General features: G+C 49.3%; 8 protein-coding genes across 8 annotated transcripts; 4 read left to right on the top strand and 4 right to left on the bottom strand.

Annotated features, from left to right (window-relative positions):
• Positions 1-2,972: 2,972 nt before the first annotated feature.
• Positions 2,973-6,051, top strand: N7484_009005 (DNA-directed DNA polymerase POL5; the record flags this gene model as incomplete). Its single annotated transcript, XM_057119392.1, has 3 exons — positions 2,973-3,344; positions 3,409-3,979; positions 4,031-6,051. 3 exons carry the CDS (start codon positions 2,973-2,975, stop codon positions 6,049-6,051), a joined length of 2,964 nt encoding a protein of 987 aa, XP_056968947.1.
• Positions 6,052-7,902: 1,851 nt separating this feature from the next.
• N7484_009004 (cytochrome P450) lies at positions 7,903-9,779 on the bottom strand (the record flags this gene model as incomplete). The annotated part of the gene is made up of 6 exons (XM_057119391.1): positions 7,903-8,390; positions 8,445-9,056; positions 9,114-9,182; positions 9,238-9,340; positions 9,391-9,507; positions 9,555-9,779. The coding sequence occupies 6 exons, from the start codon at positions 9,777-9,779 to the stop codon at positions 7,903-7,905; spliced, it is 1,614 nt and encodes a 537-aa protein (XP_056968946.1).
• Positions 9,780-10,472: 693 nt separating this feature from the next.
• Positions 10,473-11,342, top strand: N7484_009003 (putative pyroglutamyl peptidase type I; the record flags this gene model as incomplete). Its single annotated transcript, XM_057119390.1, has 2 exons — positions 10,473-10,562; positions 10,629-11,342. 2 exons carry the CDS (start codon positions 10,473-10,475, stop codon positions 11,340-11,342), a joined length of 804 nt encoding a protein of 267 aa, XP_056968945.1.
• Positions 11,343-11,954: 612 nt separating this feature from the next.
• N7484_009002 (MOSC domain-containing protein) lies at positions 11,955-13,100 on the top strand (the record flags this gene model as incomplete). Its single annotated transcript, XM_057119389.1, has 1 exon — positions 11,955-13,100. The coding sequence occupies one exon, from the start codon at positions 11,955-11,957 to the stop codon at positions 13,098-13,100; it is 1,146 nt and encodes a 381-aa protein (XP_056968944.1).
• Positions 13,101-13,320: 220 nt separating this feature from the next.
• N7484_009001 (uncharacterized protein) lies at positions 13,321-13,734 on the bottom strand (the record flags this gene model as incomplete). Its single annotated transcript, XM_057119388.1, has 2 exons — positions 13,321-13,436; positions 13,491-13,734. The coding sequence occupies 2 exons, from the start codon at positions 13,732-13,734 to the stop codon at positions 13,321-13,323; spliced, it is 360 nt and encodes a 119-aa protein (XP_056968943.1).
• Positions 13,735-16,961: 3,227 nt separating this feature from the next.
• N7484_009000 (uncharacterized protein) lies at positions 16,962-18,929 on the bottom strand (the record flags this gene model as incomplete). Its single annotated transcript, XM_057119387.1, has 1 exon — positions 16,962-18,929. The coding sequence occupies one exon, from the start codon at positions 18,927-18,929 to the stop codon at positions 16,962-16,964; it is 1,968 nt and encodes a 655-aa protein (XP_056968942.1).
• Positions 18,930-20,808: 1,879 nt separating this feature from the next.
• Positions 20,809-24,654, bottom strand: N7484_008999 (putative checkpoint protein kinase (SldA); the record flags this gene model as incomplete). The annotated part of the gene is made up of 3 exons (XM_057119386.1): positions 20,809-23,051; positions 23,104-23,554; positions 23,659-24,654. 3 exons carry the CDS (start codon positions 24,652-24,654, stop codon positions 20,809-20,811), a joined length of 3,690 nt encoding a protein of 1,229 aa, XP_056968941.1.
• A 455-nt stretch (positions 24,655-25,109) lies between these two features.
• N7484_008998 (DNA-(apurinic or apyrimidinic site) lyase APN1) lies at positions 25,110-26,844 on the top strand (the record flags this gene model as incomplete). The annotated part of the gene is made up of 4 exons (XM_057119385.1): positions 25,110-25,615; positions 25,669-25,788; positions 25,837-25,971; positions 26,031-26,844. The coding sequence occupies 4 exons, from the start codon at positions 25,110-25,112 to the stop codon at positions 26,842-26,844; spliced, it is 1,575 nt and encodes a 524-aa protein (XP_056968940.1).
• Positions 26,845-27,353: the final 509 nt, after the last annotated feature.

Here is a 27,353-nt window from a genome sequence, read left to right as displayed (position 1 = left end):
CCTCGCACGTCCTCACGGTCGGAGTAGCGTCGGGAGCATTTCAGCTGCGAGCTACAAGACCCCATATTGGTCCGTGTGCCTACGTCACACCAGCATCATTTCGGCATCATCCTCAATTCATTTATGAGTGTTCCATCCGGATCTGGCCCATTTACTTTGTGCTCTAACCTGTTGAAATTAATCATGACGTGGGTTGTTGATTGGAACGGTTTCCGTTTGTTTTGAAAAATTGACTTTCGAGACGCGTCGTGAATTGACCCTCCAGTTGCAATGATAGCCTCGCCTAATGCACCCGCGCATGAGAGTGCTCCAATCACACGGGAAAAGCGGCTGCATCAGGTAAGCTGACTTTTCCGTATCTCGTCTTGGGAACTTTGAACCGGGGTATCCTGTCGGCCAGTCCGGTCTGTATCTTGCAGGGCTGCGCCACGGCTGCAGTATTCCAAGCCCAGGTGGGGTTCGGGAAGAAACCCACGATGATGTGACCCGTCATCTGCGTCACAGCGCCATGTGAAATGGGCCAGTCGTGTCGAGTCTCCAGCCGATGTGCCCTGTCGCAGCTGCGGGGTTCATCACATCGTGGTACATCCCAAGTGTCTGGGCCTTGTCTTTTCCCCTCAATCTGCCTTATCATGATGTCAGATGTTGCGCCCATCTCGCGTTAAAAAGTAAACAAAGATGAAACTTTGAACGCGAACCACATGCGGAATCTCGTGACCACTACCAATCACTGACATCAGAACAACAATATAAGATCCAGATCTTGATTTTCATAATTTTGATCTCTCATCGGGATAATCCCTGTATTATACTTTGGTATTCTTCAATACTCGAAATACCCATACATCCAACTGTGCAGCATGTCATCACTACTCCGTTACAGTCGCCCAGGCCCGCCATCCGCCCCGACGATTTGTCAATAAATTCTCCAGCGCGGCGTCCCCGATCTGCGGCGCTATTGAATGCCCCGGCTGCCACCAGCCATGCGGCCTAACCCACCTGGCCTTCGTGCCTGTCACTTTTCCGTGCTAAATTACCCCTGATCGTGGTGTTATCGCCAGTCTAACGACCACCCTATACTCTATTCAGCATTGGTTGCTCTTAACCGGTAGCGCACAAGCCCGATCGTGGCACGGGGTCTCTAGCCTAGCGACCAGCGCCTCACACTGAGGTCAGATTTTAGGCAATTAAAGGAAACAATTTCCCGGTTCGCAGATAGATCAGACAGACCATCCATAGAATCCACAATTTTCACTAATCCCACCACTATTAAACATCGTATAGCTTCACAACTGACGTGTTGGAATTGATTCATCAACACCTTATTTTGGGCCTGTCTCTGAACTCCGTATCCTATCGAATGTAGCACTAAAAGCAATGTCGATCTTCACTCCCGGTTCCCTATTCGGGTCTGCCGCTGCCGAAGCCGAGTCCATAGCCCCATCCACGCGGCGTTCAGCGCAGCGGGTGAGATATATCATCTCCGGTACCTGTCATCCGCGCGGAAACGCATGGCGAACCGCGGACCTTCGTGTCATACTCTACGTGTCTTGTGCCACAGCACTGCACTATAAGATTATCTTCTCAATGATTTGCAATTGTTCTACATTTTTGCTTCTTCAATTCTTGCCCCCTGAGCGAAGCAGAGATATATAAACTCGTTGCTGGGGTTCCGTCCTCGAATTTGTACACTTCACAATGTCGACTTCTGCATACATACGGGAGTCCTCCGGGTGCCTAGTTAACGGAGTTCTAATTCAATGAATGCATGGATCCATCGTTGCCTTTCGGGCTTAGAGGTACGTTTATAACTCCGCTGAGCGGGCAATAGGTCATATTTTGGGGGGCCATGCAAACATCGTGCCGTTTTCCCCCTGAATATCGGCCGTCTGGACCATCGCTGCTCCACGCCAAAACGATAGCTAGCGTAGCTACCCTGACAACGCTGGATTTTGGGGTCGAAGGAATCGGCTGGTCGCATGTGAGAATTTGGGTAGCAAACTCGGAAACGACTATTGTATCGAAAAAGTTTATGTTGATTTTGATTTGGTGCGACATGGATTTGCGTTGGTACACTGTGGGGAATGGATGGAATATCGCCGCTGTCCGGGAAACCGTGGGCATAGTATCCATGGGTCGGTCTATTATTCGTACTTTGGATATCGTTCAGGCCACCGTTGCTCACTTGGAAGGCCCATGGTTCTCTTACTGACCTCGATCATGATTTTCCTTGCAGCATGCTAAAGACTGGGGGTTTTTTTTTTCGGAGCCGATGGGCACCAATTGCAAACAATATTTGTGCTTATAGGTATTCATCTAACCAAAGGACGTTCAAGATATCTCTCTGCAACCTATCTTTTGGAGCATCTCGGTTATGGGTTCTTGGCTTGTCGCACTGATGGCATTTGGAGGTTTTCCCTATCAGATAACCCAAGTTTGCTCTCTTGTGTTGATTGAATAATGATTGAGCCTATGATTAAATGATACCAGTCTTTGAGCTCCTAAATTTTAGCTATTTAACTTGTCAGCATTTCCAGTGATTGTTAAAGGTGGTACCTCGTCCTCAATTGTTGTGCGAATAATAAAGTTGTGGAGAGTGGTCTATATATTTTTACAACTCTAAGTCCCGCAACGTTCCATAAACTCAAGTGCTACGTGGGACACAGGCAGCACCACACTTTCACCAGCTGCTAAGGATTAGATGCTATTAGCCCTGAGCTGATATTATATTAGTACGCAACGGCGCTCCTTATTCAAGAATTATACTAAATCTCATCTTGAATCTATAGAAATAGAAACCTTATCAGCTTATCGCACCACGCTAGGCCGTAAAGGGCAACAGCCTCCCCGAATTTTCTGCGCCGCGGCGAGCAATGTTCACTTGATCCAACTTCGCGAATAGCTCCACCCCGAGAGCTGCGACCTCGATTACCACAGCAGAACATTCCTCAATATAATTCAATTCCGGAACAATGCCGCCACACTTTGGCGGCCCGAAGAAGCGTCGTCGCGAAGGCTACAACATCGATGTGAAACTCGTGGAGATCTATGAAGACCTGGCCAGCGAGAAAGACGAGATTCGGCTCAAGGCTGCACAAAGCCTTGTGTCGCAATTCACACCCGACCAGAACCCCACCGATGAACAGATTAAGAAGGTGCTGCAGAGACTCTTCCGCGGTCTCTGCAGTAGCCGCAAAGCAGCTCGAATTGGATTCTCCATTGCCTTGACCGAGGTCCTCACTCAGGTCTATTCTACTCCGCGCGACTCTACGGAGTTCAAGCTGTCGGATGCCCTTCAACTTTGGCAGGTCCAAACCCATGCGAGCGGTGGCGAGTCAGGACAGGTGAGTCAGCTCCAGAATACTCCCCGTATTATGAGAGTGGTGCTAAAGAAGATTATCGATTCAGGAACAGCGCGACCATCACTTCGGCCGTCTGTTCGGTGCCGAGGCAATAATTAAATCTGCCGTTCTTTTCCAACCTGACGTTCCCTTCGAGTATTGGACCAAGGTCCTCATCCTGATCTTCGACCTTGCCCAGACCAAGCCATGGATCCGAGAGGAATGCGGTTGGATTCTCTATCGCTGTGTATATGACCTGTTTGCTCGCGATATGGATGCCAAGTTTGTGGAGGCTATTTTGGAGGGCCTGCGCACTCATGAGTTGGCTCGGTCGCCGGAAGGTGTTGCGGTCTGGCTGGCTGCCAAGGACATGTTCCCCAAGGTCAACTATCCCAGCAAGATATGGAAGCACGATGACCCGCTGGACACAAAAGAGCGCAATAGCTTGTCGAAGATCATGAAGGAGTCTTCTGCAGAGGAAGCGCAAGGCGAGAACAAAGCCAAGTCTTCTGGTGTCTGGAATTCCAAGCTTCACTTTGCCTGGGATGCGGTCATTTCACGAACCGGCGAGAGCGGCCAGTCGAAGTCGAAATCCTCTCGTCTGTCTTTCAGTGATTTCTGGACCGAAGTTGTGGACAGTAAGCTAGATATTGACATCTTCAATTGACCCGAACTAACTCTTTCCACAGACGGTCTGTTTGCCTCTGCCTCGTCCGACGAACGCAAGTACTGGGGCTTCCTTTTGTTCACCAAGGTTTTGAACGAAGGTTCGCCCGAGCAGGCATCTCACATTTTTACCAAGAACCTGGTCCGTTGCTTGACAAACCAACTTGCCGTTGAAGATCGCTACTTGCACCGCATGGCCGTCAAAGCCGCCAAGGCAATTCAAACCCGCGTATCCAAGGAGCCTGGTTTTGCATCTGCAGCAGTTAGCGGTCTTATGGGTAGCAGCGGCGCAGTCAACTTCGACCAGGCCACTAAGACAAAAACCATCGAGAAGATCGTAGCGGATGCCAACCGCGAGGCCTTGGAGGATATCGTTCCTCTCTTTGAAAGGCTCCTCAACCGCCCGGAGGCAAGTGACGAGAAGCTTGCGGCATCAAACCGCCAGTTCATTGCTGGCCTCCTTCTCTCAGTGGTGCGCGGAAAGGCTGCCACTGGGAACAGTGACGACTCCGAAAATGACTTCCAGTCAACTCTGGAGCAGATTCTGTCTATTCTCGTGCGCTTTGCATACTTCCCGAACACCAGTAACACCTCTTCTGCCCCTCAACCTGCCCTCTCCCAGGCGACCCAGGAGATGCTGCGCAACCGTATCAACTCCTCATTGAACAGTCTCCTTACATCGCAGACCTATGCCTCGACAATCCCTTACGCAATCGTGAAGCAAATCCGTGATGCCGCCAAGTCTGAAGAATATGGCAGATTCATCATCAACATTGATGATAAGATCCAGGAGTCCGTGAAGACTGCTTTCAAGTCACTGAAGAAGCTATCTGCTAAGGAAAAAAAGGGCGACACATCGGGCATTTCCGCTTTCAAGCTTCTCTACTCCATGACAGTTCTGCAGGTGTACAATGGTGACCCCGATGCCGTGTCGATGCTTGACGAGCTCGAGTTCTGCTATTCTAAGATCATGGATGACGAGGACTCGGAGGACGCCTCTGACGCATCAGATGCGCTTGTTGAAATTTTGCTCAGCTTTGCTTCAAAGCAGTCACAGCTTTTCCGTCGCATGAGTGAGCAGGTCTTCGGTGCGTTTGCTGATCAGATATCCGAGAACGGCCTGGAGTCGTTGATTTCTATCCTCGAGGCAAAGGAGAGCCTTGCCGGACAGCAGGAAATGTTCGAAGACCAAGACGAAGGTGAAGAAGAGGAAGAGGATGACGATGTCGAAGAAATTTCAGAGGGAGATGAAGACAAGATGGACGTAGACAGCGACGTCGAAGTCGTTGAAGCAAGTGATGACTCTGAATCCGACTCGGATGATGAAGAGCCCTCAGATGACGACGAGGAAGACGCTGCCGAAGTCGCCGATTTCGAAGCCAAGCTTGCCGCCGCACTTGGTACCCACCTCGCAGACAAAGATGGGAACACATCTGACACCGACTCGGACGCCGACATGAACGATGACGAAATGGACGCTGTCGATGAGCAACTAGCCAATGTCTTCCGCGCCCGCCGCCAAGTCACATCCCAGCAAAAAGATAAGAAGGGCGCGCGCGAGAACATGGTGAACTTCAAGAACCGTGTCCTCGACCTCCTCGAAATCTTCGTCAAGAAGTGCCACTCCCGCGTCTTGGCCCTGGACCTCCTCCTCCCTCTCCTCCGTCTTTCGCGTCGTTCCTCCGTGAAGCAGATCGCCAACAAGGCTAACAGTGTGCTCCGCGAGTACACCAAGCTATGCAAGGGATCTGCCGTCCCCAAGATCGAAGGCGAGACCGAGCCTGTTTGGGAGCTGCTCCGGTCCATCCACAAGGAAGCGGCACACAGTGGGCCTCAGACTCATGCGGCTGCGGCTAGCCAGGCTAGTTTGCTTGTTGTGAAGGTCCTCGTTGCACATGACAAGGCTGATATTGCTGGCGTTGTCGATGTGTATGGCGAGACACGGAAGGCTCAGCTCTGCAGTACCAAGTGCCATGTTCAGCCTTCCTTCTTTACGGAATGGAACAACTGGTGTGTTTCGGCGAGCAAGCAGCTCAAAAACTGAGTGGATTGTCTGACTGGAAATTTATATCTGCTTGGGAATTATATGGAGTTAAATCAAAGGTTTGGTGCCTTACATGTGGGCATAAAACGACATGACTATTGAAAATGTCAGCATAAAATGCCACGTCGGTTAGCAATAGTCACCAGTATGCAAATTCAAGCTTTCCCTCACACTTTAGACAACACGGACAAGCGCTTTTTGCCCATCCTGATAATCGCAGGTCTCGTCGAATCTTCTTACTAGACCTTCCGACGAGCTATGGTCTCGTGAATTATGTAGTTCAGTCGTCACCCTTGTGACCAAATTAGCTTTCAATGCCTTGGCATGTTCAGTTGAGAGATAGTAATTGTAACAAAGGATACATATACATTAAGTACACCGGTAGTCTAATACACTGCGCGATAAAATCTTGTAATTGAAGCCGAATGTAAGCCTCTCTCTATCTTTGCCGTTGCTAGTCTAGGATCTTGGGCTTCGACGGTAATCAGCTCAAATTGCACTATAGGCGGTAATCATTCAGATGGAATTGGCCGGTCTAATAATATCACTAGGAAGCCTAATATGATAATTTACGCTTGCAGCATTGTACTCCGGAAATCAACAAGATTGTTCAATGAGCCATTGAGTATATAATTTCAATTGTAACATTGTATCCCTACACACACAAGTCCAAAGGGACCCTTAGCTATCCGATATAGTGCCCCAATTTGACCATCTTGGACCATATTGCTCAGACTCAATCGGGAGAGTCCCCCGATATTTCATAAGATTAGAATTCGTACTCCCCTTCCCACCTCTGCACCGGAATTGGACAAACTTGCTACCTATCGCCGACTCAGCTTGACATTGGCTAGCATGGTTGGTATAATAGAATCACAAAGCGGCAAAGGGTATAGGTGAATGTCTCTTAGGAAGACCGAGAGCAAAACAAAACGCGAGGCGATAGATCCCATAGTTGTTCGAGTTAAATATATACAAGCAACAACCGAGTAGCAAGTAAGAATCAAAGACTAGCTAAGTACCTAAATACCCGCATATGAGCACAGGTATTCCTCTCGAAAGCCAGAATTGCTAGACATTTTACCTGGCTATAGAAAAATTGAGTGTCATGACTACCTTTGATATTAGACTTGGGTCAACGCAATCCGTAGAGCAATTGCAAGGTAAACAGTGGGAGGTATTCATGGAGTTTTATTAGTGAAAGCCTCGGAGACTAAATAATGAAGAATAAAAACAACCAAAGATCTGAATGAAGTAATATACATATCTGGCTACAAGAAGTGACAATCCACTGGTTACCTCGCCTGATTACGGTAAAAGACTTGCTAATTTTGTTTTCTGTTCAAGCACATGTGTGTTTAGTAAAAGCTTTAGGGTCATATATCAATGGAAAGATCACATTATTGCTACCTAAGTAAGCGTACGCAGATCACCAATTTGAGGGGATACAAGGCGTTAGTCATTGCATGGCCGAGATGGGTTGTCGGGTTGGAGATGCTGTATACGAGGCGGGGCCGTGGGTCCAATAGTTTGACTATTGGTAGGACAAGGCGAATACGCATGAATACGGATACTACGCTCTGGGCAGCCCAACATGATCGACATCCCAAGAAACTCTATACTCTCGAAATGGGACCTTGACGTAAATCATCAGTTCAAACCTTGCATCCATATTAGGTAGTGCTAAGTCATGATTATCCAGGCCTATATCATCAAGGCTCATAAATAATCGATTCCCCAGGATTCGTTTATCCGCTAGGACCACCATCTTAACTTGGCTTGCCCAATGAGGTATCATAGCCTGGGGACTATACAATGTTGCTATGTAAAGGCCGAAAAATATAATCAATATCAGAAGGAACTCTCAAAACGGCAAGAAGTACCGATTCTCTGTGCAGATCCCTCTCCAAGGGCAGAAAGATCAAGCCCCGGATCCCTTGATCGGAAAAGCAACTCGACAGTCGGATCAGTAACGATCTCGCTGCCCATCTCAAAGCTCTTCGGTCGTCCGCTGTCATCTTTTAATTTCCAGTCATATTTAAGCAATAAATGGATGAGCAAAATTTTGGACTCATTAGCCGCAAAAAAGCGGCCCGGGCAAGCGTGGACTCCGTGGCCAAACCCATAGCTTTCACGAGTGGTTGTCACGAATTGGTGTTTGTGCTCATGGCCTGGTTCTTGGCGCTTTCTGAGGAAGCGGTAGCCGTCGTATTTTTCGGGGTTAGGATAGATGGTTTCGTCTTCATTGATGTGGGCAGAGACAGCAATCATGGCGCCTTTGGGGATGACCGTTCCATCTGATAGAGGAATTGTTTCCAAGGCCAGGCGATTTAGGGATGCTGCAAGGTGATAAGTATGGTGGATTTAGAGTGACTGCAAGATATATGACTTACTCATACTGATTGGATTTGTGCGCTGCGACTCCTTCATCACACTGTCCATCAGCTTTAGTTTCAACAAACTAGTCTTCTTGAGCTCGCCATCCTCAGCGATAACGGCGGCAATCTCGTCGCGGAGAGGCTGGACGTATTCCGGGTACGCTGCGAGGTCGTACATAATGTTTGTGAGAAGATTCGAGGTAGTATGAATGGCCGCCAAGGACAGCGCAACTTGTCCACGTGTCATATCAAAGGGCATGTTGTATGCTCTAGACAGTTCCTCAAACCAATCGAGGGCATCGGCCTGAGTACGAGGTGGTTCTTCAGGTGACAGCTTGCCATCGCGGATCATGTTACGCTCCTCAATCTCTTGTTTCACAATAGCCCGGGCAACGCGTAGATGATAGCGAACCCTTTGGATGGATGGTAGGAAGTAGTGTACTACCGGTCGTAAGATGGACGGCCACAGCCGTAGTTCGCGGGCCCCCTTAAAGGAGTCGATCGTGTAGTGAACGGCGACGTCGATCCAGTCCTCATTGCGGCAGGCTTTCTGACCGAGGAATACCAGTGTGGAGATACGTGCTATCATGTACGGCACTTTGCAGGAAAAGTTGTACGGTTTCCATTCTGGGTTGGACAATATGGTTAGCATTGGATATGAAGTAATTTAAGATCATGCCATACCATCCGATGGGGTAAAGGTGTCTTTCACCGTCGCGGCGGTCTCCTTGGAGAGCGGTATTGTCAGGCCACCTGTATGCGGATTAGAACATTCATCGTCAGGATTTGGGTTCACATACCAACATACCAAGGGCTTGAGTTAATTTGACTCGCACTGCATCCAAGAGAACTCGAGATGCTCCATTTGCATGGAACGGCTCGAAGCCAGGGATACGGCCCGAGAAGAAGTGCTAGATTCAAATCAGTCTCCCAATTTCAGAGTTGTGAATGGTACCCTTACTTTCCTAGTAGCGCCATCAAAGTCTAGGTGGGGATGACTCTTGATTTCATCGATATACTTTGGATGTAGGACAATCAATGGTCGGGTTGGAGCCATGACCTGAAATACATTGCGACCCTTCTCTTGATTAGCATATTGGGCTCAGAGCATGATGATCCTCCTACCTTGGTAAAGCCCTCCGCAATCAACGCCCGTGCTGATTGACTGAATAGAGACTTGGCCTTCGTGTTGGAAAGATCCCACCGGCTTTTTCCAATCAAAGGAAACTGAGCATAGGGGATCTCATCGGAAACATCATCCCATACGCTGGAGAGAAACACCAGCAGAAGCACAACACAGACACACTGAGCAATATAGGGAGTGCTTAACACTTCGGTAACAAGCGCCATAGCATCAATGAAGAGGGGGAAAGAGCGAAAAAGCAATGTTGCGGGCCCAAATCTTCAACGTCTGGGCCTGACGCATTTATAAGGCGACTTGTGATAAACCTTCTTGGAGGCTCCGCCACTTAGACGAAGTCATTTGTACATTATTCAGGTTTCACCCAAACATTCCGAAGTGGAGTCCCACCCCAGTCAGTCGGATATGGCTTGGGCCGAGAGTTAGGGGAAAGCCTATATTTTGAACAGCTCGGGACTTGACCACTCCGAGGGACAGCAAAATTGCTTTTGGGTCGAGAGCAAGGAAATACGAAAACGAGGACCGATCTTTGCCCGAAAGGGTATTTGGAGGATATCCTCGCGTCAATTTTGGATCCATGCTGGAATGACCTGAGGCCAATCAACATGGATGAAATCGATCGAAAGTTGTATCACACCTGTGGAACGTGAGCAGAAGCTGTAGCCTGTAGCCATAAAACCGTGTTCATGAACGCCACCTAGTAGTATATTGGTAGTAAAATGAAGAGGAAGCCAAAGGAACAATAAAGGAATACAGAGTGTGAAGAAACCAATCAGCGGTGAGAGATGGTCCCCAGCCGAGAATGTATACATAATCAACCCCCGCATTTGCCTTCCCTCTAAGCTTCCAACTTCATTTAACTCTTGAACTTTGACCTTGAAAGACGTCTCTGAAATCTCATCATGGGTGACTATGGCCCCGCATCTGAGCACCACACGGACCAACGCTCTGCAACCGCACCCGACATCTCCGTACTGGTAACGGGCTTTGGCGTAAGTGATCTGCGCCCGGATCCAAAGCGTTTCCGAGCCCGATCTAAGACCTCACTGTGTAACTAGCCCTTCAAAACCAACCTTGTCAATGCTTCCTCCCTGATCGCCAAATCGCTCCCTGGTTCATTTACCTTCCCAGCCCCTAGCGCCACGAACCGCCGTGTCATTCTGCATGTCCACCCGATTCCGATCCCTGTTGCCTATTCGTCTGTTCGTGAATCATTACCCGTAATCTTAAACGACTTCGCAGCAGCCAATCAAGGTCGTCGACCAGATCTAGTGATTCACATTGGCATCGCATCACCAAGATTGTACTACTCGGTGGAGCATTTGGCCCACCGGGATGACTACAACATTACTGATATTGACGGCCGCTCGGGTTATGAGGACGGAGAGAAAAGGTGGAAGCTGCTAGGGCTTCCTCCGATACTGTGCCCAGGTAGGGCTTTCGTTGCCACTAAAGAGCAGGAAGACCAACAGTCCCATGAGTCCAAGGGTGTTCCCTACCCACCAAACGGTCACTTCTTAGAGACGTGGAAGGCTAATGCGTCGCCGGGCTTGGATCTCCGGATTTCCCATGACGCGGGCCATTATCTCTGTGACTTTATTTTTTATACTAGCATGGCCTTGGCCGCACAGCAGGGCCAAGACCGCAATGTCTTGTTTTTGCATGTCCCCGGTGCAGCGGAGGATGCTGATATCGAGCGCGGGCGAGAAATCACCTTGGCTTTGATTAAGGCTATGGTGATCTGCTGGATCGATGAGAAGCATTCTGTATGAGGAGGAATTGCATTTCGGCTGTTATTTATTCGCATTTTCACGCATGGTGTTTACTTTGGCTTTCCTTGATAGTATTGATATCTCCTCGAATTCAACATCATGATGTTTATCACCGTGTTTACTCATACACCTAGGTCAAACCAGACTCCCCCTTACCTCAATACACCGATTCTTTTGTTAATGCGAGACAAGGTTCTGCAACTGCCGCCTCTTTGTTCATCTTTCTATACAAATATGAAAAGACTAAATTCAAATTGTGATTCCACTTTGCAAAGTCACAAGTCTTGAAATCCACACCCATCAACCATGCCTTCATATATGCATGCTTGGTGTGACCTTTGAGCAGAAGTATGAATGACCATGGTAGTCATGGAATAGATTCATAAATGACATTTCAACTGAATATCCAATTTACCGCAAAATATCAGAGCAGCTGGGCTATGGACGGGGACATGACGTCATAAATTTATCCGAGATCCCGGGCGGTGTCATTCGGCAAAAAAGAGCTTATCAATACCGACGGAACTAGAACCCTATCTCCAAGTATGAGTCTTCACAACATTTGAAACGCGACCTTGTGCTTGGGTCAGGATTTGAATCAAATTGGCAATTATGATTGAGGTAGTACCCACAACATCTGTCCTGGTCTTAGGACTGGTACTTTTACTTCCAATTCTACTCTTCCCCCAACTGAAAAGATGGATCCACGAGTCATCGCCGTCAGCAAGTTTGCTGCCGCACTTACGCCTCTGGAATAGGCGTTCCAAACAATCCAGTGAGATTGTCTCGCTGCGCATGTACCCAATCAAGTCCTGCCGGGGCTTTGAAGTGCACCGAACTACACTCAAAGAGCATGGCCTAGATCTCGACCGGCGCTGGATGCTCGTCGACGCCTCAACAAACGAGTTCCTGACCATCCGCCAAATCCCCAACATGACCCGCATTGGAACAGGGCTTAGTGAAGATGGCGAGGATCTAGTTGTGACAATTCCAAGTCCAGCTACATCAAGTCCAGTATCGACCCATCAATCTGATACTGCACCCGATACTACCAAAACAATCCGCATACCAGCCCACCCCACCCAAGAATGGTTACAGGCCCACACCACCATAGCCCCCGTCAAGATCTGGGAAAATGACACAGATGGATACATTTACAGTGATGAAATCAATGCTCCCTTCTCAGCATTCATGGGCCGTTCCGTCGCACTAGTCTATAAAGGCCCAACACCCCGCGTTCTGAAAGGCAACGGCGCACCCAAACTCCTGGGCCGCGTCCAGGAAACCGGCTTTCCCGACGTCTTCCCAATTCTCATCGCATCAGAGGCCTCTCTTGCTGAATTGAACACGCGCCTCAGTTCCAAGGGTGTAGATCCTATTACCGTTGAACGGTTCCGACCGAATATCGTTGTTCGAGGGGAAACAGCGTGGAGCGAAGATTCTTGGAAACTGGTCCGTATCAGAGCCGTTAATGGCTCTGGTTCTGAGAAGAAGGTGACGCAGACCCCGCTGGTTCTGGATATCGTGGCGCGTTGTGCGAGATGTCAGGTCCCGAATGTAGATCCTGATTCGGCACACAAGCACAAGAAGCAACCGTGGGATACACTTGTTTCGTACCGCAGAGTTGATGAGGGGGTTAAGTATAAGCCTTGTTTTGGCATGCTGAGTGCACCGAGAAATGAGGGTGCTATTGAAGTTGGAATGATGTTGGAGGTTTTGGAGGAAACGACTGAGCACCGGTATATCACTGGGTTCTAGTTCAGGGTGAGAAGCTACATTTGAGTGTATCTATAGGCTGTATATCACCGGGCACATAATTGTCTCGAAATTCAGTATGCAATTCTATTTTGTATTCAATTCGTATGAAACATGATTGTAACCCATATTAACATTGATATCTTCCATTCCCCCGAAGCCAATGACGATGCAAATGAACAAAGAAAGAAAAAGAAACCATGCATCCGGTTCATGCAATCTCTTAAAGCTCACTGCAAAAAACTTCATAGCTGTGGATCTCGTCATCTCCACCATGACAGGTATTCAAAGCAACATCCTGTCCGCCAACATCGCAAGAATCACCGGTGTAAACACGCACTGTATTCGTATCAGCTCAGCGACAGAGATAAGTGACAAGGTCAAGATACATACCAGTGCAGTTTTTGATAGCCATCTCAAAGCTCACAGACTTAACATCATTATCACCAAAGCTTTGGCAGCTGTTAACGTAATTGCCGTAGACACCGAGTTCTCCCAGATTCTGCGCCGAGCATCCAGGTTCACCATAGAGACGAAGTTGAACATAGCGGGTGTTTGCTGGGGTAGCAGGAGAGGGAGCAGCCGAGACGCTCATCGCGAGAGCAGCGATAGAGGCAACGAGAGTGGTGAAGTGCATTTTGGTTGGAAGAGAATTGGTTTCGAGTGGGTAGCAAAAGATGTAGACTGATCAAGATCGATGTTGTAGATGTATTTAGATGAATAACCAAGAGAACAATGGGAGAAGAGACGCTTTAAGTACTTCACTAGAAAACGCGGTGAGACATAGATATTCGCCCTCCTAAGGGTCTAGCTTGGCGCTGATGTTATGATTGGGTGAAACGCGGAGCTCTACGTAGCCAACATGCCATAATCTGACTACAGGATTGTACATACTGCGAATCCAGAGCATGTCTCACACACTGCACCCGTTTTCCGGTGCTACGGTGCCTATGGTATTCCAATGACACATGATGTGCTCACGGGTCGAAGACATCAAGCAGAGCAAAGATAATGAGCGGAGGCTCGGGGGCTCCGGCAAAATGGAACGTCATGCGCACACTGGCATATTCCCTTGCTGATACTTTCCCTGCGGAGATCGCCGAATAAGCTTTAACTTACTGTAACAGTGGGGGTGGTTCTATTTCCATCTGGGGTTTCTATTCGTTGGCCACCTGCAGGATTACATCAGTTCTCGTTGGGATCCAGCTAATCCGTTGGTACTACAAGTCACTTGCGGGACCGATCTGAACATATTTTCGAGACAGTGATCTATGTAAGCGGATTCGAGTCGTATTTGCCTATGTTTATGAGAGACACGTTGGTTGACGATGCGGGGGTGAGTAAGAAGTAAGACCAAGCCAAGATCACCCCGCACGTATTCCGTATAGACAGCTGGCAACCTGATGCAGATCCGAAGAATATCAGTGTTGATCCGGTTGCCTATAGCTTGACCATGTAGCTGAATACATGGATGCACTTATCAGTACTGAGCGGCATTGAGTTCAGGTACAAGTCTCTGCTGGGAACCTAAAGATTGGCGATCTGGAATTAGAATTTCCCCCAACGATAAATTGCATAGATCTACTTGGATGACTCCCCGCTGTTCCGAGATCCACGAGGAGTTGATCCGACGTCCCCAAATAGATCCGGAGTGGGGTCCTTGTTGCCAAGCTCGGAATGACTGTTGAGCGAGACCTCCATCCTCATTCGGAGGTATTCCTGGGCTCTTCTTTTTCCATCTCATCATGGACCCATTTCATGGCGTGGATATCGCATCTAGACCGGGGGGTGGCGGTAATACTCTGAACAAATTGAATCTCGGAAAGATACAGATCGACCCTGATCGATGTAAGATCGGATGGAGAATTTAAGGCACTGACGAGAGAAGCACGTAGTCCGTAAGCAAGCGACAGGGGCAGGGCTAGATAGAGGCACGAACCCCCTTGCAGTAAATTCAAGGAAAGCTGGTCAAATAGGCATTTCCGTTGTGCTGTCTCTGTTAGAGAGATCACAAAATCCCCTACCTTACACAACGGAATAGGGGAGTGCGCTCAGAACCATAGCCTCATGGATAGTATCGGATTTGATAATCCGGTCAAGGCTCTCCGAGACGGGGGATCCATGAGGATGTGGCGAAGGTAAGGTGCAGGCGTGATGGATGGTGCCGGTAGTGGGGTAGCTACGCACGCCGTTAAGTGACCAAGGAGACCCCTGCAACGAACGAAGAGTATCAAAGTATTCATGGTGTAGAAAGGAAGACGAATGACATAGTGGGCATTGCCAATCCTGGGGTTCGTGGTATGCCCTCGAATTGTGCAACAGAGAGGGTCTAAGTCAATATAATTGAGACCATGCCATCGATCAAGGCGCCATCATAAGAGATTATCAGTGGAAGAGATCTGGAAACATTCAATACGTGCTCTACTCCTGATCAAAAACATACTGAACCGAGTACCATGGGGGACAATGTTAAGCATAATAAGTTGATTGTTCGATCGATCCTAATAAAGAGCGATCTTCAAAGAAAGGAAGCTAAAAACCACTCGCCGATGACGCCCAGGGCGTAATTGCAAAATCAATATACGCAGGAAACAAAAGACACCGGCACTGGAGTGTTCAAATCTGTAGTAAAATCTTGATCTCGAAATCGAAAAGAAACGCAGCCATAAGCAAGTTCGCAAAGATTTCCCATTCCATCTCGGGCACACCATTAACAAGCCTGGGAATCACAAGCGGTATCGCAGTTCATGAAAGCGGATCGAATCCATCGAAACATGCAAAGCAAAGAACAGTACAAAGCCGAGCAGATCGTATTATCGAGAGGAATGAAATGAAATCAAATCAGATGGAGAAGAATGATAATGTGGTAAAGCAGAAAAATTTAAAAAAGCGCGCTTGCAAAGACAGAAGATAAGAACCAAACGCCTCGCTTGCGTCTCGCAATGTCGTTGGCCAACTGCATTTCATGTGCGTCGTTTCATTTCGGTTCGTCTATGTGTGTTGCATATGTATCGTCGTGCACATTCTTCTTTTGGAGAGGCGTAGTATTGGCTCGGAAAATCATTTTTGAGCCGATTGGGAATGGTTGGGCAAGGGTAGGCCGAAGAGAAAATGGAGAGGTGATGTTCAAGTCTTGTCAGGCCTTGGTTCAGGTATGTGGGACCCGAGACATCCACAAGACAAGGTGGCGACTGAACAAGACAGATAAAAGGAAAAGAAAGATGAAGAGAATGAATCACGCCGTAGCGAGTAATGTTTTCGAATGTTTTTGGTTTTTGTCGTTTTTCATTGCATACGAAACCACATCTAGTGGATCGAGCAATCGGACAGGGAAAGGAAATGAAATTCGTCGCATAGCGATAGGGAGTGAACTTGCTATTGTGGAAGTCAAAGCGGTTCTCATGTGATGAAGCCGTCTTCACTTTCAAGGTGCAATGAGTGTAGGGGTGTGAATGAATGTATGCCCTGGTAGGAGTCGAAAGTCCCCTCTGCACTAGAGGAAACGAAGGATGTCGAAGGAAACAGACACGTATGTATACCAAAACGTTGTTGAATATGGTACAAATGCGCTGGAGACGAATCGACAACTGATCCAGGAAGAAAGGGCCCGTCACAATTTTCTCTTCGGAGTCGGGGTCATGTGTTGCAAATATCAGGAAAGTTCCGAGACTCGAGCCGTCTCAAATATCGTTACAATCATCAAAGGCCGTGGCTGTCATAAATGTAAAAAGGCTGCAAAGAGGGGGCGGCACATTACCCCCTTAAATCTCGTTCAGGTCATCATGCAAAGTGAAAAGATATCGCAAAGGAATCGACGCCACAATGGGAACGGAAATTGCAAAAGTGGACAGCAGAAATGCGCATTTAATTGCGCATGAAAGGCATGCTCAGGATTTGCCGGCGAATCCGCTCAGCATCTGAAAGGCCTTCCTCAAAGGGATTTTGTAGAGATGGAGGGGGTCCTTGATGCTTGTCCTGTTCCTGCATTGGGGAGGGATTCATAGAGCTGGGGTAGGTTGAAATGCCACCGCTCGAGAAGGGATCGGACAGCGAAGGCGCGTGCCGAATGAACCGTCCAGGAGTCGTACGTCGCTTGAACTGACCTTCCACCTTGAAAGGGGAACCCAGTCGCTTGATATGTTCACCACCAAGATTCAACAATGGGTTGATAGGAGGCTTGGTAATGGGTGTGTTTTCTTCAGGCTCAATCTGGGAAGAGTTGAGGGACGAAGGGGGTGAGAAGAGCTGGCTGACATCCCGAGAACGGTCGGCAGCACCAGTTGTCGCACCACGGCTGCGGATGCGGACCCGACCATGACCAATGTCTTGGACTTTGTTGTCCCGGAGGTAGGTGTTCAGACGCTGATGGACCTCTTCGTCAGAGGGGTCTCGGTCCACACGCGCCTTGGGGGAGAACACATCATCTTGCTCCCGAGGAGTCATGTCAAAGTGGGTGTTACGCCGAGCCCGAGTCGGGGCGTGCACGGTCTCGCGCCGAGCAGATATAGGCATGCTGTCAACTGAACAGCCTGAGTTTGCAGGACCCCACGTACTGTAAACAAATGGCGATCCCAGGCGCGGAATGTTGCAGGGTTCGACATTAAGATGCCGGTTAGAGGGCTGAACGACGTGGTTCTCAACATTGTTTTGCACAGGGTTATTGAACCATTCAGTTTTCGATTCAGGGACAGGTGCTTCGGCAAGTTGGGTCAACGGAGTCGGGTCGTACGAGGTGACAAGAGAGACACCGAGATCGCGGGTACCGTAGGCAGTAGAGTTACCAGGTTGGCAGGCGCTATTGACCATATCTTGGGCAGGTTCTGGGCTGCAAGACTGCATCATGCGCTGATAATGAGGCATGATCGAGAACTTGCGGCGACACAGCATCTTCAAGCGGTGACGAGTCTTCGAATCAGACTTGGGCCATGGTGTCTTGTTGTCATCCATGGCCTTTGGAGTCGAGCTGCCGCTGCGGTCTGAGGCCTTGATGAAAAGGGACTGACCCATGCGGAGCTTCTTGTTCTCCCAAGTCTTCCTCGCTCGACGGGCCACGCGTGAGGTGACTCCCAAGGGTGGAATGCTGCCTGGGGTCATCTTGAATGGAGTCATGGTAGGGTCTTGCAGATACATCTGGTAAGTGTTCCACAGGTGGTTGTCCATCTCACGAGAGAAGATTTTTTCCTTGATCTGAGATCGCTGGGCTTTTTTCTTGGGCAAACTGGGAGACGACATCTGAGTCTCCTTGGTAAATTCGAGAGGGAAGTAAGAATCAAAGATATCACTCTCAACACTTGAACAGCTTCCTCCTACAGACGGGCGCGATGCATAAGTCTCGATTGATTCGACAGATGAATCGGAAATATCTGAACATGCTGAGCCTGGGCGTTCAAAGTTGTGTGGCAGAGGGGTTTGGTCCCACGAGGGCCACGCCTGTGTCTCGTCGCCTGATTCGAATGGAGTCCCGCGAATCTGAGCGGGAGGCGTCTTGAAAACCATTCTCTGGCGCGGCGGAGCTAGGTAGCGTTCATCGTTGCCAGGTTGAGCCGCGGGAGACAACTCGATCGGCGCGTTTGACTGACCGACTTCGATCGAGGGCAAGGGTAGATCAGGGAGACCCTGGAACCGGAATAGATCCAGATCCATACGCGCGCAGACATCAGTGCCGGAGCGGACTCGAACGCGAGGGAGACGGCAACTGGAGAATGAATGACGCGGTGGAGGCGGCACGTCGATGTGGGTCGATGGGCGTTCGGGGGTCTTGGGCTCATCCGCGCTCAGAGATGGGAAGGTGAAGTTCTTCGGAAGAGTTCGCGAGAGCTGACGTTGAGACATGATGATCAATGACTCGTGGTACAGCTCGCGGGTATTGTGGGGTTCAGTTCAAGAATGTGAGAGGAGGGGGGAGTCTTCAACGCGTTCTAGATGAGGGAGATTTGAGTTGCAGCTTGGAGTTCGCGACCTTCGGTTCAAGGAAGCGCGCGGAAGTCGTGGTTAATGATGTCGTGAATCGTGAGGGAAATGGAAAAAGGAAAACGGTCGAACGAAGGCGAAAAATAAAAGGCAGTTCAAAGGAAATCGAGGGTGTCGGTGTGTGTGGTTGCGGAATGCGCCAACTGGAAATCGGGATCACCAGATCACTGCGGCTCCATCCCCGAGTTTAGGAAATGAAGTATTTCGTCATCCCCTGGAACGCCGGGAGAACAAAAGAAAGCGCAGCTGCGATCAAAATCGCAGGCAAAATTGGGGGAAGGAAACAGTAGGGAAGGGGTAGGTGGTCAATGTAGAGGTGAGGAAGAGGAGAGAGAGAAGGAGAGGAGTTGTGGTTGGGCGCTGGAGTGAGGCGCTGGGGGGGGGGGGACTGAGTACCCTATACTTTGGCGTGTAGGCGTGAGCCAATACCCAACTCAGGTACTCTGTACTTCGACCTGGACTTGCAGGCCCACCGCGAAATTCTACTAACTTGCGCTACTCGCGACTAAAAAAACCTGTAATCTCAAAGGGTAAAAAAAAAAAGAAACAGACTTCATGACTCTACGGAATGTCGTTGGGGGGCATCTTTGTTTAGATTTTCTCGAGTCTTTCCCATCCGGAGGCTGCAGGTTGGACCTTACTTGATGCACGCTGCGTCCTCGAGTCAGGGTAATTTTTTGAATCGTACATACATGGATCAGTATTGTGTATAGAAGGAAATGGGGGGCTGGGAGATGGTGCTCCAATTGGACTGAAACCACTAAGCTAACCCATTAAATGATAAAAGGTACGGTCGATCGTGCTTATCCGAGAGTCCACTTTCTCCCACAACGGAGAACATACGGAGTACTCCTAACAGTTCGTGAGACCAACTCCCGTGAACCATCTGCAAGGGCTACAGGATCTGCCGGAGAACGGGCACGATGCGTGGTAATCTGGTGATGTTCATTGCAGAATCTTCCTATGCTTTTGCTTTCTGTGCACTCCTGACTTGCCTTCGGAAACCGCCATGTTTACAGGGAACATTAGATATTTGTATCCATAATTAGCTTCCAAACTCAGCACAAGCCCACAAACCCACAGGTCAAATGGGAATTTTTGAAAAATTTTTCTCATCTCATTGTGCGGTGTAGAGTGCCCGTAGACTCCGAGCGTGGGGCCGGGACAGCTTTCAATATAACCTCATTGGGGAAGAACAAGGCACGAGGCACGCGGTTCTCCACTGACGCGTCGCGTCGCGATGTTTTATTACACAGATTACAGCCATGGAACGCATTACCACACACGCTAAACCTATCTCGGGAGCTTCCAAGGTTCCATCGGGACACGATTCAGGTCCAACAGCGCTAATGGTCATGACCCACTGAGAACGGGTCGGAGTCGCACGATCCACCTGCCATGGCCCGTGGCCCAGATGCCTCGACCTAGCCGAGTCGTGGAACCTCGCACGAGACTGAGACAAAGGACGCGGCTCTAGGGTACCTACATTCAGAGGGAGTACTGTAGTGGACATGGGTTAGGATCCGCAAATGAAGATATTCCAAGCTCAATTAATCTCAAATCCGTGACAATTGATACGAAACAAATTAATATACTGAAACAAGAATATGAACAGGTAAGGAATTCCACATAGACACCACGGACCAGACACATAAAAAAAAGAGATACTAGCAGGGGTATAATCGTAAACAGGTAATTAGGAGACAAATGATAACAAAGAGAAAACAGAACAAGGGGGCGATCAGGACCGTTCAAGCTTTTTCTTCCGCTCAGCTAGTAACGCCTCGATCTTGCGGAGCTGCAGGGCAAGCCCCTTCTTTTCCGCATTTGCGACGAGCCAGTCTTCCATGTTGCGACGCACATGGCGCATGGACTGGAGCACAGGAAGAACGGATGACGGAGTGGCATCACTGCCGCCTTCACATTCCATATGTGCCCACCGCTCAGCTCCAGGGTTAAGAAGTAGATCAAACACCTCGGCCCACAATTCACGGTCCCAGTATCGCTTCAATGACTCGCGAATACGGTACGTGTGAGTGGCAGAGGCGTCGCCAGTACTGGTGCGGGCAGGCATGGACTCGATATGCTTGCCGAAGAGCAAGACGTGAATCGTACCAGCGATCCCGTAAAGATCGATCTGATGAGTCCATGGCCGCGCTTCACGAATCTCATTGCACTCGTGCGTGCCAACCTTCCAATCCGCAATGAACTGCACGGATGGTTGAAAGGCGTACATGTCAATGCTTCGGCCAAAGTCAATGAGATCCAGGCCCTTGCTTCGCCAACCGTAATGGCCACCTGGTGAGTAGTGGACACTATCACGGCCCTCAGAGGGCTTCTCGTTCAAGTCAAGAAGGGACATCGCAGTGGTTGGAAGATTCTCAGTATTGGGGTCGTCGAGACGAACGAGGCAGTTGTCGGCTTTAATATCACCGTGGAGAATTCCGTGGGCGTGGAGTCCTTCAACGGTGCGCAGAAGCTCTACAGTGAAGAACATAGCAAGAGATTCTTCGAGTCCACCTTCGCTGTGGTGGTTGGAAGTTATGGGATCATTGCGAAGTATGTTGACCAAGTCTAGCAATGTGCCTTGACCTCGATAGTCCTCCACGAGGAAACTTTCGCGCTGGTGCACGTGCAGTTCATGCGCCCGCACGATGCTTTCTGCAGCCCGAGAGTGATCAGCAGAGTGCTGCAGGCGGTCATGCGCAGTTCGGATCATATAAAATTCCCAAGCACTAGACGGTCCATTCTCGACCTTGATCGCCTCAAATGAGTACCGAGGAGTTTGATAAGGGCTGGGTGTCTTGGAACGGGAATTCTGATTGCTAGAAGTCAGGTTCTCGTCATCCGAGTCAGAGTCGTAGGAGTCAAGACTGTCTACACTCTCTGCCAAGTAGACTGGAGCGTAGGCACCGGCTCCAAGCTCACGTCGAACAATGTAGCTTCGCTCAGCTCCGGGAAACTCCAGAATAGGGGTATCAAAATCCTCATTCAGCCCCTTGGAGCGTCTAATATGTGTCTTGACGAACTTTTGAATCATAGAGGCATAGTTACTATCTTTGACGTGTCCATGGTATCCGGCATAAGCCGCAAGAGGCGGGTCCAAAGAATTCAGAATGGTGTTTCGTATACCCTTATCTGTCGGATTGCACTGAGTCTCCCTGATGACAGCATCTCCTCGCCGACGAAACTTCGGGGCAAGTGCCTTGAATGCAGTCGGACTGAAAGGGACATCAGCTGCAGATGTGAAGGTGTGGTCTCCATGGTATGGTGTTGGCGCTCCTACTGGGCTAGAAAGAAGGAGATCGCCCATCTGAGGCATGCCGGCTGGAGATCGAGGCTTCGAAGGCGTTTTGGCATTGTATAAGGCCTCCCGAGCAACCGTTTGCGAGGGTATCGAACATTCGGTCCGTTCCACGATGGGCGTCATGAATGGCAGACGATTCTGCGCCATAACGGCAGGGTCCCTATACGTGCCAAATGGCGGAGCATAGTCGTCGGGCATTCGGGGAACAAAATGATCTCTTTCCGGAGTTCCTAGGTTGGATTCATCCACCACTCCTTCGCTGTAGACTGATTGAGATGTGATATCACCGGATTCGTGCCCAGGAATATCCTTGCTGACACTGAACCTAGTCCAATCACCATCACCATCGCCGACGCTCTCAGCTCTTGTGGTGTCTGCATACTCAGTATCATCGTACGACTTGTGGAAGGTTTGTGTTTCCTCGTTGCCAAAATCACTCGAGGCGGCTGACAAGTGTCCAGTAACTGTGCTATCAGCGTTGCTGATAAGGTCATCATCTTCATAGTCGCTGCCGAATACGCTATCCTCTGCATCCTCCTCTGCTTCCGCTTTCAATGGTTGGTTGAATAGATCGTAAATCTCATCGGTGGCGGCGCGGGTGTGCATGGTCATTGTCGGCTCCCTGGTACTTTTCCGTCGAACCTTAGAGTTGGGGGGTGAGTCGAACTTCATTTTTACTATGAAGATTGTGAGTTGGGTTACTTAGAACCGCGAGTGAAGTGAACCTACTGGTCTGGGTCTGGGTTTCTCCTTTGACCTTGAAACGTCGTGCTTTCCCAGGTCTGCCATCGGAAGATGCATTCTGCTCCTGAGCGTTATGGTGATCATCATTTTCCGCTCTCAAATCCGACTCTAGTAGACCCTCATCGGGACTGGCTGCCTTTGACTTTGAAAGTGGAGAGTCAAAACCTCCAACATTTCCGGAAATTTGCTGAAGGGGCTCCTTCTGGGCCCGCCAATTCTTACTCATCCATCCCCGTTGCATCGCTCGAAGCTCCTCGAAGCTAATCTCATGCGCAGGGTTCTGGCGGTCAGGATACACTGCCTCCAAATCGACAAAAACCCGCTCCCGACGACCTGTCCGTGGGTTTACCGCTTCCCTTACATGATGTTCTGGAACGTGCTTGGAAGCACTCTTTTCTTGGGGTTCTTGGGTTTCTTGATGTTGATTTGGATTTGACTACATATAACCGAAGCACATGGGTTCAAGCCAGTAATTAGTCCTGCGATCGTAAATATATGGAGGTCTGAAATGGGATAAGCAACTTGACAATTGCAACTCACCTCGTCCCGGAAGATGGCCATCTTTTGTGTAGGCGCTGCCTTCTTTCCTGCCTTCAAAGTCTCCCCAGCCCACGGCTTTGCCTCCACTCTGTTTTCCTTCTTGCGCTCCTCCATTGATCCAATGTTGTCCCATCCCTTCGTCCGTCCGCTCGCCGCTGGTTGGCTATCAGCACTTGCACCAGCATCCGAGAAAATAGCCATCTTAGGCTTTCCAGACTTGGTTTTCGGCGCACTGGTGGATGAAGGAGAGGGGCGTGCAGCCTGGGGATCCGGAGAACCATCAGCGGGTGCAAAGGGGTCCATTTTCGCAGCAAGTGCAGGTCGGACTTTTGGTAGGGCTGGTGATGATGGCCCAGCATCCTGTGGCTGGCTCTCATATCGTTGCTGGAATTCGCTGTATTTTCTCAACAATCGCTCAACTGGCCGAGCCTCACGGTCTACACCTAGCCTGTAAACTTCGTCGGCCTGCTTCCAACGGCCCGCACCTTCCAACCAGGCTGCAAATTCTTCATAAAAAAGTGCCAAGCCTTCACCGATATGATGACGGGAGAGGAATGCGAATGTCTCTCTTGGTGCATCAGAGAACAACCTAATGTAGTGTAGCCACAATCGCAGATACCGTGGGTCGTTCTTGTAGTCCGCTGACGAGAGGAATGATTTCGTCGCGCGTTCGAGTAAGGGAAGCAGACCGGACTCGGGGGTCGCTTGGGCGGAGGGGTATGCGTTGAGGGTCCATTTGACATAACGGTCGTAAACATCGAGGGGGTCATCAGACTCTGCAATTACTTGCAACTCGCCTTCGTATTCTTGACGAATGGCATCGTTCAAGGTTCTTGTGTCGTTTGGTGTTGGCGATGCGTATTTGTCGCTGGTATTGCTCCCGCCTGAGAAAATCCGGGCGAGCTCTCGGGCTGATCTCCCACCGGGAAGTGATTGAACGTTTTCCTTCTGGGCTTCGATAATGTCGAAGTCAATTAAGTCGTTGGAGGCCGCCATCCTGCCGAGATCTTCGCCGGGATCCCCCTTTGCAGGTATCGACAATGGTTTGGGGTGTGCCTTCGAGTTGAGGTCAAGGAGGGGACTTGGTGCATTTGTTGCGGATTTGGTTATCGATAAACATCACATGACTGTTGCTGTGGTGACACACACGTGATATGATTTTACATATGAACGTCTCCTCACTGTCGGACAGGTCTAATTTGATCGGAATCATTACTTGCTTTGTAACACGAGCTTCTGTTGCCTTGAAGCGTGCTTTGACCGCAGAGAATCTCAATAGGGACCGGTTTCTAGCATTTTGCATCAAGTCCAGTGGTGTCCAGTAAGGCTTGGCATCATTTTGATATCCCTGGGTCGGCACGTCCAATCAGATTCCGGACCCATCGGTTTTCTGGAACCAATACCTCAACCCGAGAACATCTCCCTGCACCCATTCAAGTGGTCAGTACATCATGTGTGAGTTCCACGACGACGAGCCTCAACCAGTCCCCGATTCCAAGGGCCACAAGAGAAACCTCAGCAGCGGAACAGCGGATGCCTCTCCAGTAAGACGTTCAAAGAGGCAAAGATCAACAATCAACCTCAAGGAACAGTCTTCTTCGGATGAATCCGAGGGAGGAGACGATAAAAAGGTGACACCGGCAAAAACCAAGCAAACGAAAAAGACTAGGACCCCTTCGTCCACAAAGAAGATTGAAAGTCCTGAGGCAAAAGCTGTCTCTGATGTCAAGAGTGTTTGTAAAGAGCCAACTGAGGTCAAAGCCGAAGACGAAACTGTAGCCAGTACCCAGAAGGCCAAGTCCACTCCCGCAAAGAGAGGAAAGAAGACCAAAGAGCAGAAAGAGTCCGAAGCTATGCCTCTTGCACCACGTACCCAGGGGTTGAAGATGTTTGTTGGTGCGCATGTCAGTGCCGCTAAAGGCGTCTTCAATTCTATTCATAATAGCGAACATATTGGGTAATCTCCCAGCGCAATCGATGGTCTCGAGCATGGACTGATTGGTACCACAGAGGCAACGCATTCGCGCTATTTCTGAAATCTCAACGCAAATGGGACAACCCAGCTCTTTTAGACGAGCATCGTGATCAATTCCGCAAGCTATGCGATGAGAAGGGCTATGACGCAGCCAAGTAAGTTGTCCAAAATTCCGAGTTGATGAAATTTATTAATATTATTAGGCACGTCCTCCCACATGGGTCGTATCTTGTGAACCTTGCACAGGGCGACAAGGCTAAAGCCAAGCAGGCCTACGATTCCTTCCTAGATGACCTTCGCCGATGTGAAGCCCTCGGCATTAAGCTTTACAACTTCCAGTAGGTCAAATTTTGTGAATCACTGAATTGCACACGTATATGTACTTACACCCCACTAGTCCGGGAAGCACAAACCAAACACCACTTCCAGACGCCCTCTCTCGCTTAGCAAGCACTTTGACCAAAGCCATCACCGAAACTTCAACTGTAATTCCAGTTCTTGAAACAATGTGCGGCCATGGCAACACAATTGGCGGCGCACTATCCGAATTCAAGGACCTCCTTGCCCTCATCCCGAAAGAACACCACTCCCGAATCGGCATTTGCATCGACACCTGTCACAGCTTTGCAGCCGGATACGATCTCGCCTCGCCCAAGGGCTTCAAGGCATTCCTTGACGAGTTCGAAGAGCTAATTGGCATCCAATATCTGAAAGCGCTGCATCTGAACGACTCCAAGGCACCGTTTGGTAGCAAGCGCGATTTGCATGCTAATATCGGAACCGGCTTCCTCGGTCTTCGGGCTTTCCACAATGTGATGAATGAGCCACGGTTTGAGGGGCTGCCCATGGTTTTGGAAACGCCCATTGACCGAGTTGAGAAGGGGGATCCTAATGAGGGAAGTGAGAGTGAGTCTGGCACGAAGAAAAAGGGCAAGAAGGCTAAACGGCCTGCTGGTGCGTCGGCGCCAACCGTTCAAGATCCTGGTGTTTGGGCTCGAGAAATCAAGTTGCTTGAATCGTTGATTGGAATGGATCCAGAAGGGGAGGAATTCAAAGCTCTTGAAGCGAAGCTTTCTGAGGAGGGGCGAGAAACACGGGAGAAGCAGCAGGAGCAACACGATAGGAAAATTGAGACAGAGAAGAAGAAAGAGGCGAAGGGGAAAGCGAAGGGGCAAAAGAGTTTGGTAGATATGATGAAGGGTGGAAAATAGTTAGCGATGCTTTTCATAAGTCGAGGATATCGCATTGTGGATCTTGATACCGATAAATCCATTTTGATCTCAACTGTCTGCCCTTGATGCACTGCAGAAGCAAGCCCTAGATTATACTCAATAACCGCCCACGGGTTCAGTGTGACCTGCTGCTTTCATATGTCTTATCTGTACCTAGGCTAGGTACACACCAAACATTCTCTATTCTGAATGGGAACCTTGATAGATTCTGAACTTTTCCATATTTGATCGTATACATATCTTCCCTAGCTCAACTTCGAAGAGGCCTGGTTTGCTGTACTTCATACAGTCTCACGGGGCCTTGGCGCAGTTTCCAACAATAATCCCCAATCGGGTTATAAAAGGAACATCTGGCGAGATTGATTGTGTATGGAGAACTCCTTTTCGAATGAATGGCAGGACCATAGGCCCTCACAAGAGAATAATGAAATTGTGGTATCCGTTAATCGGCCGCTCTGTAATGAGCCTAACGACCGCCATGCAAAGAT

The sequence above is a fragment of the Penicillium longicatenatum genome, assembly GCF_028827895.1.
Source record: "Penicillium longicatenatum strain IBT 33135 chromosome Unknown contig_6_segment0_segment0, whole genome shotgun sequence".
NCBI classification, from domain to species: domain Eukaryota; kingdom Fungi; phylum Ascomycota; class Eurotiomycetes; order Eurotiales; family Aspergillaceae; genus Penicillium; species Penicillium longicatenatum.
Note: the sequence above shows the minus strand (reverse complement) of the source record. Positions and strands in the feature narration are given on the sequence as shown.